Source organism: Tasmannia lanceolata, unplaced genomic scaffold, assembly GCF_043159265.1.
Source record: "Tasmannia lanceolata isolate RefF3 unplaced genomic scaffold, GAP_Taslan_0.1 ptg000024l, whole genome shotgun sequence".
NCBI classification, from domain to species: domain Eukaryota; kingdom Viridiplantae; phylum Streptophyta; class Magnoliopsida; order Canellales; family Winteraceae; genus Tasmannia; species Tasmannia lanceolata.
Window position 1 is genome coordinate 3,982,118 of NW_027518701.1, and position 15,480 is coordinate 3,997,597.

Consider the following 15,480-nt stretch of genomic DNA (forward strand, 5'->3'; position numbering starts at 1 on the left):
ATTCTCTAAAAGCCTGTCTGATTGGGAAAAAGAAAGACAACAAATGATCTTTAGAAGACCTCTGGTTTTGGGCACAAAAGTCTTGGGATATTCCGTCACTACAATGCCCTTGTATCTTGGCAGAGGATGAGTTCCTGTTTATGTTTGAATCAGAACTGCAGGCCTCTCTGGTCCTCTCCAAGGGCCCGGAAGCTCTGGGTAATCATTTGATCTCCCTTTCACCGTGGAATAAGGAGTTTATTCAAGGAGAGGAACCCTTGTGGTTCAACTTCTATGGTATTCCGTTACACGTTTGGGCTACTTCTACAGTGGAGGCTATAGGGAATCATTTTGGTAAGGTCCTGGAAACAAAGATGGAAGGCACTCATCAACAATGTATGAGTTTTATTTCGGCCAAAATTTTAGCTCCCCGATGGAAATTTTTAGGTCCATATGTTAGAATTAGGGTTCTAGATCACGTATATTCCATCGGGATTGAAATTTCGGAAACATTTGATGGCTATTCTTTGACTAAATCCTCTTCGAATCTTGCTGGCTTGGATATTCCGACATTGTCGCTGGCAGAAGGCCATTTGAACCCTCCGGGATTGCTTTCCGGCGAACTTTCGGCCCCCCTTCCGAATTCAAATTTTGAATTGGACTAGGGCGCGTTGCCCAAGGTCGGATCTGACAAAGTTCTTGGGATCGCCGTGCCTGAAAGCAAGAGCCTTAGTCTTTGCTGCCTTTCTTTAGTTGGGTCTGAGTCAATTGACCCACCTTCCCCTAGGCGGAAAGTTTCGTGGCTGGTACTTCCTACCAAGTTGAGCAAAAAAGGTGGTTACCAAGTAAAAGCAAGGAATATTTGCTCTGGCGAGATCAACCCTGGTATAAAACTCAAGGTGAAGATGGCAAGATCAAAAGAGAAAATTTGTTCAACCTATCTGGAGAAATCCGTGGGAGCAATATGGGTGCAAAGCAGTAGTCGGCTCCTAAAACCTATTAAATTAATTTCCCATCTGCCCAGGGTTGGGTTCGCCTTCGGGTAATTCTCTATATCTTCCCCTGCCTCTAGCTGATTCTGATTGATCTGATCGGGGGCCTACCTTCTAGTATCTTTTGCTGATGTGAGGCCTTTAGGTTATGTTAAGCGTGGTTGTATATGTGCGCACTCCACGTTGGGGGTATTTTTGTCTTTTCATTATATTACATGTATAAATATATGATGTGTGCGTGAGAGAGATTAACTCTCTCTAATTAACGCACTTAGTTCTCCTCTCTCTCACGCACACCAACAGTTCCCATCTCGTTTCTCATCTCTACTCTCCTTTGCTCGATGTAAACGTGAACATTGTTTCAGAGCATGAAGATCGAGATGTTCAACACCACTTGAAGATCGAGATTGGAGTTCTCCAAACCTAAACCATATTCTGCCCTAACCCTAACCCTAACCCTAACCCTAATTAGGACAGTACCTTGTGATATTACCTAACCCTAACCCTAACCCTAATCGCATCCTTTGTATTTTTCACCATCTCTAAACCCCCACGTCACATTCTCTTACCCAATCAGTGCCATAGTTCCCACAACCCATCCCTCTGTGGACTTTTACCCCCATACAATCATTCAATCCTTCAACCCACATCCCACTCTCAAATACAAACCCTAACCTATTTTCTTATGCAAATCAGTCCCTAAACTTGAGTTAATCTGCTTCCAACTCGTATTTATGGTTTAAACAGGAACTGTGCGTTACTATATAAGATAGCATTTGTCGATGCCCTTGTCGGTGGCTGGTTTACGATTCGTTGGTGATTAGTTGTTAATGGTACTGATCGTTGGTGTGATTGTTGGATTTGATGTTGTTGGTGGTAATAGGTTGATGGTAAAGGCTTGATTCACAGTGCTGGCTGTCGTTGCTGTTAGTTGGTGTTGTTACATGGTAGAGTACATGTGGTACTAGTAGGGGTTGCAATTTTATATTAGTGATCCAGTTCTATTTGTATTGGTTGGTACTTGATATTTTGTGGATTGGGGGTTATTCTGCTCATTGTTTATGGTTGATGGTGGCTGTTAGTCAGATTGATGGATCTATCTGTGGTTGTTCATGACATCGTTGATTGTGTGAATAGCAACTAACTCATTTCTTTGTTGTTGTGTTGTGGATTTGTGGTGTTACCGTTCTTTGGGTTGTTGTGATTTTGTGTAGCTATTCACCATGACTACGCCCTCTACTTCCTCTACTGTTTCTGGCCCTTTCACGGTGATTTCTATGACTTCGATCAAGCTTGACGGATCCAATTACCCTACATGGAGTCGTGCTGTTAAGCTTTATCTCCGTGGCCAGGGCAATTTGAGTTATGTCACTTCAGACCCACCAACGCCCAAGGACTCCACCTCTGACAAGTGGAGCCAGGAAGATGCTAGTCTTCAATCCCTGTTATGTCAGGGTATGGAACCCAAGATTGTGAGTCATATGTTGTTCTTGGAGTCCTCGAGAGCTGTCTGGTTACGTAGATTGCGAGTCATATGTTCTTCCTGGAGTCCTCGAGAGCTGTTTGGTTACGTGCAAAGACCCTCAACTCAGGAGCCAATAATCTTACAAAGATCTGTGATGTTTATTCTGATCTTCTCAAATCGAAGAGGAGAGAGGATCTGTTTCTGAGTACTACTCTGAGTTTGTCGGTTTGTGTGAGCAGTTAGATTCTTATTTGCCACCCTCTACAGATCCTGCTGTGCTAGCCAAACAGAAAGAGGAGTTACGTGTTGTTCAGTTTTTGGATAGTCTAGGAAGAGAGTTTCTTCCTATTCGACAACTGATAGTGGGCGAGGGCAATTTACCTTCACTTGATGTGGTTTTCTCTCGTGTTCAACGAGCTCTTCGAGTTGATGTTCCTGATGATTCTGTTGAGCGATCTACTTTAGCTGTTCAGTCTGGTTATGGTCGTGATACCTGTGGTGGTCGAGGCCGTGGCCGTTGCGGATCTGGTAGAGGTTTTGGCCGTGATTCAGGGGGAGGCCGTGGATCCCGTTATTGTACACATTGTGGCATGGAGGGTCACACTGCTGACTATTGCCATGACTTGCATCCAGAGTTACGATCCCCACGGGCTGCACATCATGTCTCTGGGACTCCCACAACGAGTTCGACGGCTGTAGCTTCCATGCCTAGTTCTTCTGATACACTGGTTGTTTCTCGTGCTGAATACGAGCATCTATTGCGTCTACAGGAGAAAGGAAAACAACCCATTGCCATACTTGCAACGGAAGGTAGCAACCCATTCTGCTCTCTTAGTCACACCTGTTCATGGCTCATTGACTCCGGATACTCCCATCACATGACGGGTAACAGTAGTCTTCTTAGTCCCTTTAAGCCCACTTCCACTTCTACATCAGTTACTTTGGCTAATGGGGCTCTGTGCCCTATGTCTGGTGTAGGGGACACATCTCTTGGTTCTAACCTATCTATCTCATCTATTTTATGTGTTCCTAGTTTTCCTTGTAATCTTTTGTCTGTTAGTCAACTTACTCGTTATCTTAACTGTTCTGTGACCTTCTTTCCCTCTTATTGTTCGTTTTAGGATCTTGAGACTACGAGGAATATTGGAACGGGCCATGAGGTGGATGGACTCTACTACTTTGACGGTGATACTCCGCCCACTGTGTTGCATAATTCAGTTGATTCGTTCATGTGGCACTGCCGTCTTGGTCACCCTCCAGCAGATCGTCTACAATATTCTTCAGTTGTGCCGAGTCCTGTTAGTCAGTTTTATTATGAGTCTTGTCAGTATGGAAAATACCATCGTGTTTCCTTTCCATCACGTTCAGTTAGTCGTGTTTCGAGTCCGTTTGAGCTAGTGCATTCTGATATTCGGGGCCCATGTAGAACTCCATTTATATTTGGATATTGATATTTTATTGCATTTGTAGACGATTATTCAAGAATGTCGTGGTTATATGTAATAAAAGATCGTTCAGAAGTTTTTCTAGTATTCCGTTCTTTTTATGCTGAGATTACTAACCAATATTCATATTCTCTCAAATGCTTACGTACTGACATTGCATGTGAATATTTCTCTATTTCAAATGGGTTTCAGGAATTTCTATCTAGCCATGGCATTATTCATTAGTCATCTTGTGCTCATACCTCTCAGCAACATGGTGTTCCTGAGACGAAACTTAGGTACCTTGTAGACATGGCTCGGACCCTTCTTTATCAGATGCGTGTCCCAAAGTCACATTGGGCTGATGCTGTTCTCACATCATGTTTCCTAGCTAATCATCTTCCATCGTCAGTTCCCCAAAACCGTTCTCCATTCTCAGTTTTAAATCCATCTGGTAATCCCTTCCCTTTACTTCCTCGAGTCTTTGGTTGCACATGCTTTGTTCATGACCTTACTCCTGGACTCGATAAGTTGGATCCACGTGCTATCAAATGTATATTCTTGGGCCAGTACGAGTTTTGATATGTCTTGCAGTGAACATGTCATGGCCTCTAACAGCTTGATGTCAAGAATGCCTTCTTGCTTGGTGATCTACAGGAAGAGGTATACATGGAGCAACCTCCTGGGTATGTTGCTCAGAGGGAGATGAAGCATGCTGTCTGCAAGCTTAAAAAGGCAATATATGGCCTTAAGCAGTCCCCTAGTGCCTGGTTTGGAAGATTTAGTGAGACAATGATATGATTTGACATGAAAGAGTGTGCCGTAGACCATTCAGTGTTTAGTTCCCAAGGCAAAGGTGGTAGGATCTTTCTGATTGTTTATGTTGATGATATCATAATTACAGGGAGTGACTGTAGGTATACAGAGGCTGAAGGACTTTCTTCAAAATGAACGTTTGAGGTACTTTCTAGGGATAGAGGTAGCACATTTACGTGGAGGGCTATCTTTATCACAAAGAAAGTACGCACTTGATATATTGGAGGAGATTGGTCTTGTGGGAGCAAAGCCAGCTGAGACTCCCATGGAGCCAAATGTCAAGCCTTCACCTGATCAGGGGGATTTACTAGAGGATCCAGGCAGATATAGACCTTTAGTTGGGAGGTTGATTTATCTTACTGTCATACGCCCAGATATAGCTTATGCAGTTGGCGTAGTTAGTCAGTATATGAGTGCACCACGGACATCTCATTGGTCAGCAATTAATCAAATAGTGAAATATCTGAAGAAAGCTCCTGGTAAAGGACTCATCTTCAGAAAACATAGTCACATGAGGATTGAGAGATATTCAGATGCAGATTGGGCAGGATCTCCTGCAGACAGGAGGTCTACCAATGGTTGCTGTACTTTCGTTGGAGGTAACCTAGTGTCTTGGAAAAGCAACATGAAGTTGTATCAAGGTCAAGTGCAGAAGCTGAGTACAAAGCCATGGCCTATACAGGTTGCGAGTTGATATGGTTGATGTCATTTATGTCAGAGATTGGGTTACCCTACTCTTCACCTGCGTCGCTTCACCGTGACAACAAAGCCGCCATTCATATAGCCATGAATCCAGTCTTTCACGAGCGGACAAAACATATAGAGGGGGATTGTCACTTTATTCATCATCAAATTCAAGAAGGAGAGATTTGCACTATGTTTACGAGATCAAATGATCAAATAGCGGACATGTTTACAAAACCATTGAGGAAGGCAAGGTTGAGCGATTTATGTAACAAGCCGGGAATGTATGATACTCTAGCTTGAGAGGGAGTGTTTGGCGTGGTTGTATATGTGCGCACTCCACATTGGGGGTATTTTTGTCTTTACTTTGTATGTGTAATATATATAAATATATGATGTGTGCGTGAGATAGATTAACTCTCTCTAATTAACGCATTTAGTTCTCCTCTCTCTCATGCACACCAACAGTTCCCATCTCGTTTCTCATCTCTACTCTCCTTTGCTCGATGTAAACGTGAACAGGTTAAATCGTGACGCATAAGCTTCCTTAATTTATTCTTTATTGGTAAAGGGGAATTGGGCTATAAATTTCCCCTGTTAGGAGCACGCTACCCTAAGCGACGTGTCTCAATGATCCGTGGACACTTCTCCTTACTCTTAGTGATTTGTCCTTACTATATAGGGGAGGGATTTTGTAATATCTGGGGATTGGAATTCTAGAGTATTCGGGGTATAGAGTTTTGAAGAAGAGTAAGAAGTGCAAAAGAAAGCCTTTGCTCTTAACCTCAATCAACCTGACATGGATAACGAATCTTCTTCGTGCTCTGGAGGTAGGAATAAGAGGTTATTCATGGAGATTCTGGTCCTAGAAAATATCCTCAAGAGAATGAGGTTGATGACCTATGATGAAGAGAGGGCCTCTATTAATAATCAACCCACAAAGAGCTGTCGGGAGATCTTCTCCGAAAGCAGTGGAAATTATTTAATCTAGAGGTTGAAGATCAACCCTTCACCATGTACAGGCTCTGTGGGATGGACTCTGTCAAGGATACCCATTCGCTGTTGTACAAACACCCTTTCTTCCGACTACTGTTAAGCGAGGAAAGGGACGCGGGACGGTTGACTTGGGAAGCCAACAAGGTCGTAGGTATCCGGCTGGTGGAGGAAAGGATTGCAAGCAGAAAAAATCCTGTATTCTTGAATCGGCTGCCGGAGCACCTTCTCATTGACATGCCGGATCTTCAAATTAAGCACATCATGGAGGAATTGGAGAAGTGCTCAGCATAGGAGAGCCGGCTGAAGATTTAATAGGGCTTTTTGAAGGGCTTCTGAAGGGATTAACGAGGATGTAGAAAGAATCGTTTGGAATTTTGCAAAGAAAACTGTTCATGATATGGAATGGTGAAGGGAAGAAAAGATACAAGACTGTTTTTGCTTTGTTTTAAGGTTTTTCTCTGGTTGTGTGTGCCCAATGCAGTTCTCATTGATATTTTGTAATGCAGGGGGGACTACTGGTCCCTAATGCTATTTTAATCTCAATGAAATATGTCATCTTTCAAAAAATAAAATAAAAGAAACACACTTACTTATAGTTCCCACTTGTGGAAGTCTATCTATTATCCTAATATTATTAGAAATTCCTAGAGAAAAAAAACATTTGAAAGAAAGAAAACAGATCTACTGTCATTCAAAAGAAAAGAAAAAAAAAGAAAACAGTTCTATTAACTGAAACCTCTAACTACTGACTTCTCAAAACAAAAAATAACAAAAATAACTTCAGTCCAATACTCTTAAACCGACAGCATAATTGAGCGGGCCCCATTTATGTCAGAATGGAACTCCAATTCTGGGTCACCAGCAGGGATTCTTTTCGTCCTTTATCTCATGTTGTGGCTCCAATCTTGGTTCACGAACTGGTCCACTTCTTCCTCTTCATGCATAGGTTTTATAACTTGTGGATGCTCTAACAAGTTGTTGATCCACCACATCTTCTACCTAAATGTGACGTTGTACTGCATCTCTCACCCTAGTATTCCTCAAATGAATTACAAACACACATTGAAATGTGACCAAACACAAATTATGAAAATATTTTGAGTTGATTCATTGTTTTTGGACATTGATTCATGTTTAGAGTTGTTTTTCGTCCTTTCTTTATCTCATATTTAGAGTTGAGATTAGCTTAAACATACATTTTATCTCACAGTATTATCTGCTGAATTTACTACATACTTTTTCCATTCAAACATGTATTTCATCAATACAATAAAACATTTGATGTTTGTCTGTAAATTGTTATCTGCATGCAATAACTTGTGAGGTTTTGTTTTACTGGATGTTATCTTCTCAGATTTAGGATTACGGCAACCTAGGTTGGAAGGAGATGAGTATTTATCCATCATAGATGAATTCATGGAAGCTGTGTTTACACGTTGGCCAAAGGCTATTGTACAGGTAAAGTTTTATAATGTTTTTGATTTAAAATGTTACTTCTTTAATACAAATTGTCTTAGTAATATGATGATTTACAACCTAGCAGTTTGAAGATTTCCAAATGAAGTGGGCATTTGAAACTCTGCAACGATATCGAAAAAGATTTTGTATGTTCAATGATGACATTCAGGTTCTATCTCAATGCTTTTCATCTGTTCACTTATATGATCTCTTGCTAATTAAGATGATTTTGGTTGTCTATTATATTTGTTTGTAATTGTATGCTTCTACTAACATTGTCATTATTGTGTCTACACTTCTGTTAGGGAACTGCTGGTGTTGCACTAGCTGGATTACTGGGTGCTGTAAGAGCTCAGGGTCGGCCACTGACCGATTTCATAAAACAAAAGATTGTTGTAGTTGGAGCTGGGAGGTAACCATCCATCTTAAAATAATTATCTCTGTGAAACTACCAATTACCCCAAAAGCTTAAGCCGTTGGATATGGTGTTATTTAATCTTCTATACTTTAAACACTCCCCCTCACGTGTGGCCCATCTTTGGGGGGTTGGCCTACACGTGGCACATGTGGCCCCACTTTTTGGGTTAACCATTGCATGTGGATTTTAAAATCCAAGGAGGTTTAAACTCAAAACCTTTTGCTCTGATACCATGTGAAACTTCCAATTACTCCAAAAGCTTAAGCCGTTGGATATGGTGTAATTTAATCTTTTATACTTCAACAATCTCTTTGTCAAAGCTGTGCTATGAATATTCTATGTTATGCCCACTGCGCTCCCATCATTTTTAGCAATTGCAGGCTTGTTAGTGAACGTGCTCTGCTTCCTCTAAAGTCTTTCATTGAACATTCAGTGCAGGGATAGGTGTACTTAACATGGCGAGACAATTTGCTTCAAAAATGATGGGAAACCCTGAAACTATGACAGCAAACAATCAGTTCTGGCTACTTGATAAATTTGTGCGCTTCTATTCGTACACCTCGTAGTCTGTCATTCATTGGCTTATCTTTTATAATTCCTGGCATTGTCTCATTATTGATCATATTAGTTGTAATTGGTGTTTTATATACAATTTCTCATTAGGTTTTCTCTCTATTTCATTTACCGAAGCCTCGTAGAGGCCAGTTCTTAAGCGAATTTACCCACCTTGTGTCATTTCTTGATTCAGCTCTTAGTTTTTTTGTTTCTTCTTGAAATATTCATTGGCTCTACCTAAATAATTGCATCAATTGACTTCTGGAAGGTTCAACAAAGCACTAGTTTCATTATTATTTGTAATATTTCTGCTTTAAAGTGGTTTTATCATTGGCTAAATTTTCTTCTGTTGGTGAGATTACATTGAATTAATTAAATATGGAGTTATCACTTCACTATATTTATGGTTATGATGAGTTTTACTCATCGTTGCAGGTATGACAAGCATTAGCTTCACCTGGTATTCGGAACTGCAAATGTTGGCAGGTTGACAATTCAATTTGATTGCATAGTGGAACACATTTTGGTCCATATTTTCCAGTTCTCAAGATCCATCATAGGCAGATGTCTACTCTTTGGTGCCCAAAGCTAGTTTACAACCCAAACAGCATGTTGGCAACAAAACATCTTTGTTCATGCAGAGTTATTGGAGTTTCAACAAATTTTTCTATTTTTTAATCAAAAGAATCTGGCAATAATTTGGGGCTGTTTGGATATGTGGATTTTAGAATCCAGGTTTCAGTTTGAAATCGGTGTAAAATTCTGTATTTTACAATCCATTATCCTCGATTTTAAATAAGAAATCCAGGTTTTAGAAATCTCTCCCCCATCCTTAGATTTCTTAAACCTGGAAACATGGTACGATTTCCTACTCTCTCGCTCGACGGAAAGAAGGGCGAGAAATCAGAAAACGAAGGACGGTCTCCTTCTCTTGTTTCCCATCCAGGATTTTCAGAAATCCAAGATTCTAGAATCTTCTAAACAGCCCATTTGGGTATTAAGTAATCACGCAGAAGATGTTTGTTAAGCTTCCATAGATGCCCCTTGTTGTCAATATTGCTACCAATTGACATTATTTCTAATTCTTGAACAATCAACTGTAAATTAATAGTCATTTATTAATTCTCCCCAATCATCTGTGAACATGCATTATTGATTGCTGTTATGTTTTATTATGCATTTTAATTATACTTCCACATGTTTGTTTAGCTTGTTAGCAAGAAGCTAGTTGACATTAGTAACTTGTTAGCAAGCCTCTATATATAATCCTCAAAGTTACATGATTTTCAGTTAATTATATTTCCATTTAGATTTGCTTGAGTTAGGTACTTACAGTTACAAAGATTAATGTTGTAATGCACTTTGGTGGATACAGGGTCTTATCACGAAAGAAAGAAAGGATCTTGATCCAGCAGCTGCTCCTTTTGCTAGAGGCTTTGGTCCAGGAGAGATTGAAGGACTCGGGGAAGGGGCTGGCCTTATTGAAGTGGTAAATTCTTACAGGGAATGCTCTAGATAGCTTTTGGTCATGTTAAGAAGACTCTTTCTGTTTTGATCGTTTGGCAACATGCAATTTGATATATAATGGCCATTTCTGAGATAAAAATTGACAACTTCTTTCTTCTTATTGAAGCATGCTAATTTGTTTAAGTAGGTATATTACTTTAATGAAGTGAGATCTGATGGTCAAGTGGCAATATTTCTCAGATTAAAAAGGTGAAGCCCCATGTGCTTTTAGGTTTGTCTGGAGTTGGAGGTGTCTTCAATGAGCAGGTGAGAGTGTCGGCATTCTTACTTCATTGCTCATGTAAGGAAGTAAATGACTAGGTTGATCTTATTCGCGCAGAATTTTAAACTGAAAAAAGTATATGGACTAGGTTGAACTTGTTCAAGCAGAATTTAAACTTTAAAAAGTATATGCCTGTGGTGAAATTTTTTGCTGTATGAAGTCTGGGATTTGTTCTTGAAAAACAATGTTGATAGCAAGTATTTAATTACCTTGGATACATTCATATATTTTTTTCAAAAATAAAATTGACCCATTTAATTTCCAAGATTGTCTCAACGCATGACAATGCCACTTTTTTTTTTCTGAAAAGGTACCATATTTGGAAACACACACACTGACATTTTAACAAGGCTGTTGGAAAAAAAATCTCAAAAAATGCCCTTGTAATCTTTTTCTTCTTGTTTTTATAGTAAATATATGTAATTTATTTATTAGTGTATTTTTATTAATATAGATGCATTTTTCCATATCTCATTCTTCTATGAACTAATCTCTCTCTCTCTCTCTCTCTCTCTCGGTTCTATCATAGAATTATATGGATGTTTCATTGTGTCAGGCCTGTCAAAGTCATTACTCATGTTTGAAACCTCGTGTTCGTTTCTGACATGGCGAACAGTCTCATGTCTTGAATTACTTTGGTGATGTGGCCCAGTCTCATGTCTTGAATTACTTTGGTGATGTGGCCCAGAATAAGAGAAAGATGAGAAATAGGGGAAAGTGAAGAAGAATAGGAAGAGAAGAAGAATAGGAGAGAACGAGAAGAGGAGAGAAAGGAGAGAAAGGGGAAGAAAGGAGAAAGAGGGAAGGAAGAAGAAGAAGAGAAAGGGATGAAGAGGGGAAATAGGGGAGATTGAGAACATGTATTCTCAATTTATTAATTCATCAAAAGTTCTGAAAATCTCTAATACATGTGGCCTATATTAGGCAATGAAAGTAAAATTCCATGGAAAATAAGTCTTAAAAACTAAAATATGGAAATAATAATCCTAGAAACTAAATGCCATGGAAATAAAAATCTTGAGAGATGAGATCATATCGAATCAAGCCTGAAAGACACAAGATCAAGGTCCGGATAGCGAGGATGAAGACATTCCAGAGCCTTTTCAAAACATAGAAGAGGTGTGTCCTGATAGTCCAGACATTGTTCCTTTGGTGTCCATTTTTTGAGCAAAATCAAGTCTATGGGGCCGTATTCGAGCAGGGTGGTCCAGTTACATCCCTACCATAGAATCTTGGCTTCGAAGCTAAGAATCACGGGTACGGGTACGGGGTGCGGGTACGACACGACATGGGTACGTGATTTTCCAAAAAACCGGGGGCGGGTATGTTGCGGGTACACCGAATATAATATATTTTAATATTTTATTATATATTTATAAAAATTTAAAAAAACAATTGGAGAATGCGTTGGGGAGAGAGTTCGAGAGAGAGGAGGGAGATTTGGGGGAAAAACCTAATGGTCTTTTTAGTTGTTTTTAAACCACCCCCATATTTTAAAAACCCACCCCCCATTTTTTTTAAAAATGGTTTAAAACGTGTCGTGTGCGCACCCGACACGCACTCCGACCTACTTTTTTGAAAAATATAAAAGGGGTACGCACCAGGTACACGCACCCGAGGTGCACCCGCACTCGACACGGGTGCAGGGGGCTCGGGAGAGCACCCGTGCTTCTTTGCTTCGAAGGACACATGAGTTGGAGGGGCCTCTGAAGGTGTACAAGATCCATCTTTAGAAGTTCTAATCATCCTCCCACAACAGAGTAATGCAAATAGAGCGAGACTTGGGTGGTTGTCGGCAACTAACTCTCCCTTTGTGGAGCTGTTTCCATGGGCTAAGAAATTTGGAAACTTGGAGCCTCTGGATTGTTGGCTCATTTCTGGAATCCCTCCTCACGTGTGGTGCGAGGTTAACTTAAAGAGAATTGGCAGCAAGGTCGGAAGGGTAATGGCTTTGGATTTATCTTGCAAATCGAGAAGGGGCTGTAAGGTAGCTAAGATTAAACTGCTGACTAGCGAAGGTTGCCCTCTGTCCATCACTGATTCCGTGTGCGTTGGCAGCATGACGATATGGGTTAAAATGGAGAAGCTTAATTTGAGAAAATTGACGCTATCGGAAGGATGACGAGGGGATGATGGTATATGTGCTTTTAATGAACCTTGCTCGGAGAGCGGGTCTTCACATCACATAAACAAATCTCGGAGTTCTCTTGCAGGAAGCGGGTTGGAGTGGGGAGAGTTGCAGAGTGATGATAGCTTGGAGATGGAGGTGGCACATCATAGTAAGACTGGATCTGAGGATAGTCTATCGGCGCATGATAGCTGGGAGGCGCAGGTTAATGCGGAATTTCAAATTCTGGGAATATGTCTCTTTGTCATTGGAAGAATGCAATGATGCTTATCCTATTAGGAAGGTGCCAGGTGTAGCTTCTAAATGCATGACCCTCTCGTGGCTTCCATCCTCGCAAACTCCGCTTTCTTTGTTAACTATCCCATATCAGGGTTTGTAATACAATACAAACGGCAGAAGCAAGTGGCCTGGGTAATTCTTTTGACATCTGCCGGTCCCTTGAGGATCTAAGAGGTGGGCCTGAGAACACTCAATTGGTATCACAGATCTAGGCTTCACATTCGAATCGAGATGGTCTTGGTAATAGTAATGGTCTTTCTGCGAAAGTGAAAAGCCAGTTAGTGGGTCTTTTGAATGCAATCTCAGAATTTGATGGTGGGCCTACCCACTTCCAACTTCCGGCCCAGTCTCAGAGCCATGAAGCTATACAAATCACTCCACTAGAGTTCGCCCCTTTGAAGCAGCCTCTTCTTCGAGATGATTTTGGGAATGAGGAGACTTACAAGACGTCTTCGGATTCTACCAAAGATCAGACGGAAGAATCTGATTATGTAGAATTTCGCCAGGAGGTGAGAGCTCCGGACCTGGGATATTCAGAAAGTCTAGCCGATCCGAATCCAAGGTTCCTCAATGATGGGGAGATAGCGGAAGGCAGCGAAGAAGAAACCGATTTTAGTAAATTAGAAGAAGGAGATTGCTGCGGGTGCTTAAGAGGGAAGAAGAAGAGAAATAAGAACACAAGAACACATCAAGAGAAGGAGAAGAAAATGGGAGCAAAGCTCAACCCAATTGATATTCCATCAATTACATAAGTTAATCAAAATCCAAAATCCCCTCTAAACATGGTTTCTAACTCCTTAAATAAAAGAAAACCAAAGAAAATTCGTTCAATTTTCTCCACAAGCTAACTTAGGGACTAACATAACATTAATTGCATTGGAACTCACCAACTTTGACTGGTTTGGGAACCTACAGACACAGTCCACTAAAACTGCCATAACTTTTTGACCAATTTTCGAGCACAAATACTTGTTGGAAAGATCTTAAAGAGACCTACAACTTTGCAGTGTACCATTTTCCATGATTCTGCAATTTAGAATCCCAAAAGTCAGGTTCAAAACGGGCCAGCAACATTATTGCGGGAATGCATCGTGGAACTCCACCAAAACCACCTAGGCTTGACATGGCTGCCATGTTGGCACTGCATCATTATATCCGGGTGAGAAAGAACTCGCCTACGAGTCTTCTTCAAACTCTCCATGATAAGTTGTCAAGTCTTTAACATTGAAGTTGGCTGAGTATTGATATTTAGACGGAGCTCAACCTTGAATGCATTATCCCTAATTTTCTTAAGCACTCGAAAAGGGGCATCCACACGATCTTGAAATTTGCCAAACTTCCTTGGTTTAAGAAAAATCGCCCTCAAACTTTGAAGTATCGAATAATGATCATCAATTGAAACTTCTGAAGATCAAACTCCGCTTCATAATCTCCATGAAGAAGTGATAATTTGTCTAGATTTTGAACATTTTTGAATACGTAAATATCCACTGTGAGCTTCAATGTAGGATCGAATAAAAATGGATCGATGTAATTGGATTAAAAAATTAATGTAATATTTTTCCGTTCACCCATCCACTTCAACATCCATCGGTTCACCTAATATGCAAGCGGATCCAATTTCTTTGGTAATGAATTCATTGAATTACTGTTGAAATTCCTCGTGCTCCTCATTAGCTTCAACAACAAGTAGAGTGTCGGATATACCATTATCCTTGGTCTCTTGATCAAATTCGTTCTTGGAAAGAAAAAAGTTACTCAGCTTCCCTTTCTTGAACCATGCAATATGATAGGGCTTTGGATGTGGTTCGGTTTTGAGCTTGAGCTTGTCCACCATTTTATGGGATATAGTGTTCTCCCAACTTCCACCATCGATCGCAATAGTGCTAACCTTGTCATGAGATTTGCATTGAGTCTTGAAAATATTGGAGCGGAGCCGATCATCATTGGCTTCAACCTTTGGTGTAGCAAGTGCTCTTTGGATCACCAAACTTCTCCTTCTTTGAGTTCGATTTCTTCATGTTGTGTGTCATCTTCCTTATCATATATGGGCTGATTTGAATCATCAACAAGATCCTCATCATTTTCTTCATCACCGAAGGCCATTACTTGCCTCTTTGGACAATCTTTGAAACGATGGCCAACTTGACCACACTTGAAACAAGCATTTGGATTGTTGGGATGATTGGGTTGATTTCCAACTTGAATTTGTAGGGGCTGATTTTGTAGAATTTTTGTTGAAATATTCGGACCTTGAATTTGTACTTCCACCATGTGAAGATTCACCTTTAGAAGAAGGATAAAGACTACGAAGATCGGCATACTTTTTAGCACCATGACGAGCAAGCTTAGCCTCTACCTTGAAGGCTAGTTGATATGCATCATTAACACTCAATGATCGTGCATTTTCACTTCATCACGAATGGAAAACTTCAAACCATCAACATACCTTGCCACAAGTTGATCTTCACCCTCTTGAATATCATTACGAGCCATG

General features: G+C 40.5%; 1 protein-coding gene across 1 annotated transcript in view; it reads left to right on the forward strand.

The window, feature by feature from the left end:
• LOC143857146 (NAD-dependent malic enzyme 59 kDa isoform, mitochondrial-like) overlaps window positions 1–15,480 on the forward strand; it is a 55,774-nt gene that overhangs the window by 24,954 nt on the left and 15,340 nt on the right. Inside the window, exons 7-12 of the mRNA XM_077367465.1 lie at window positions 7,711–7,814; window positions 7,900–7,983; window positions 8,120–8,226; window positions 8,666–8,771; window positions 10,163–10,276; window positions 10,495–10,560. Of these exons, the coding sequence (XP_077223580.1) occupies window positions 7,711–7,814; window positions 7,900–7,983; window positions 8,120–8,226; window positions 8,666–8,771; window positions 10,163–10,276; window positions 10,495–10,560 (581 nt within the window). The remainder of the gene's footprint in view (window positions 1–7,710; window positions 7,815–7,899; window positions 7,984–8,119; window positions 8,227–8,665; window positions 8,772–10,162; window positions 10,277–10,494; window positions 10,561–15,480) is intronic.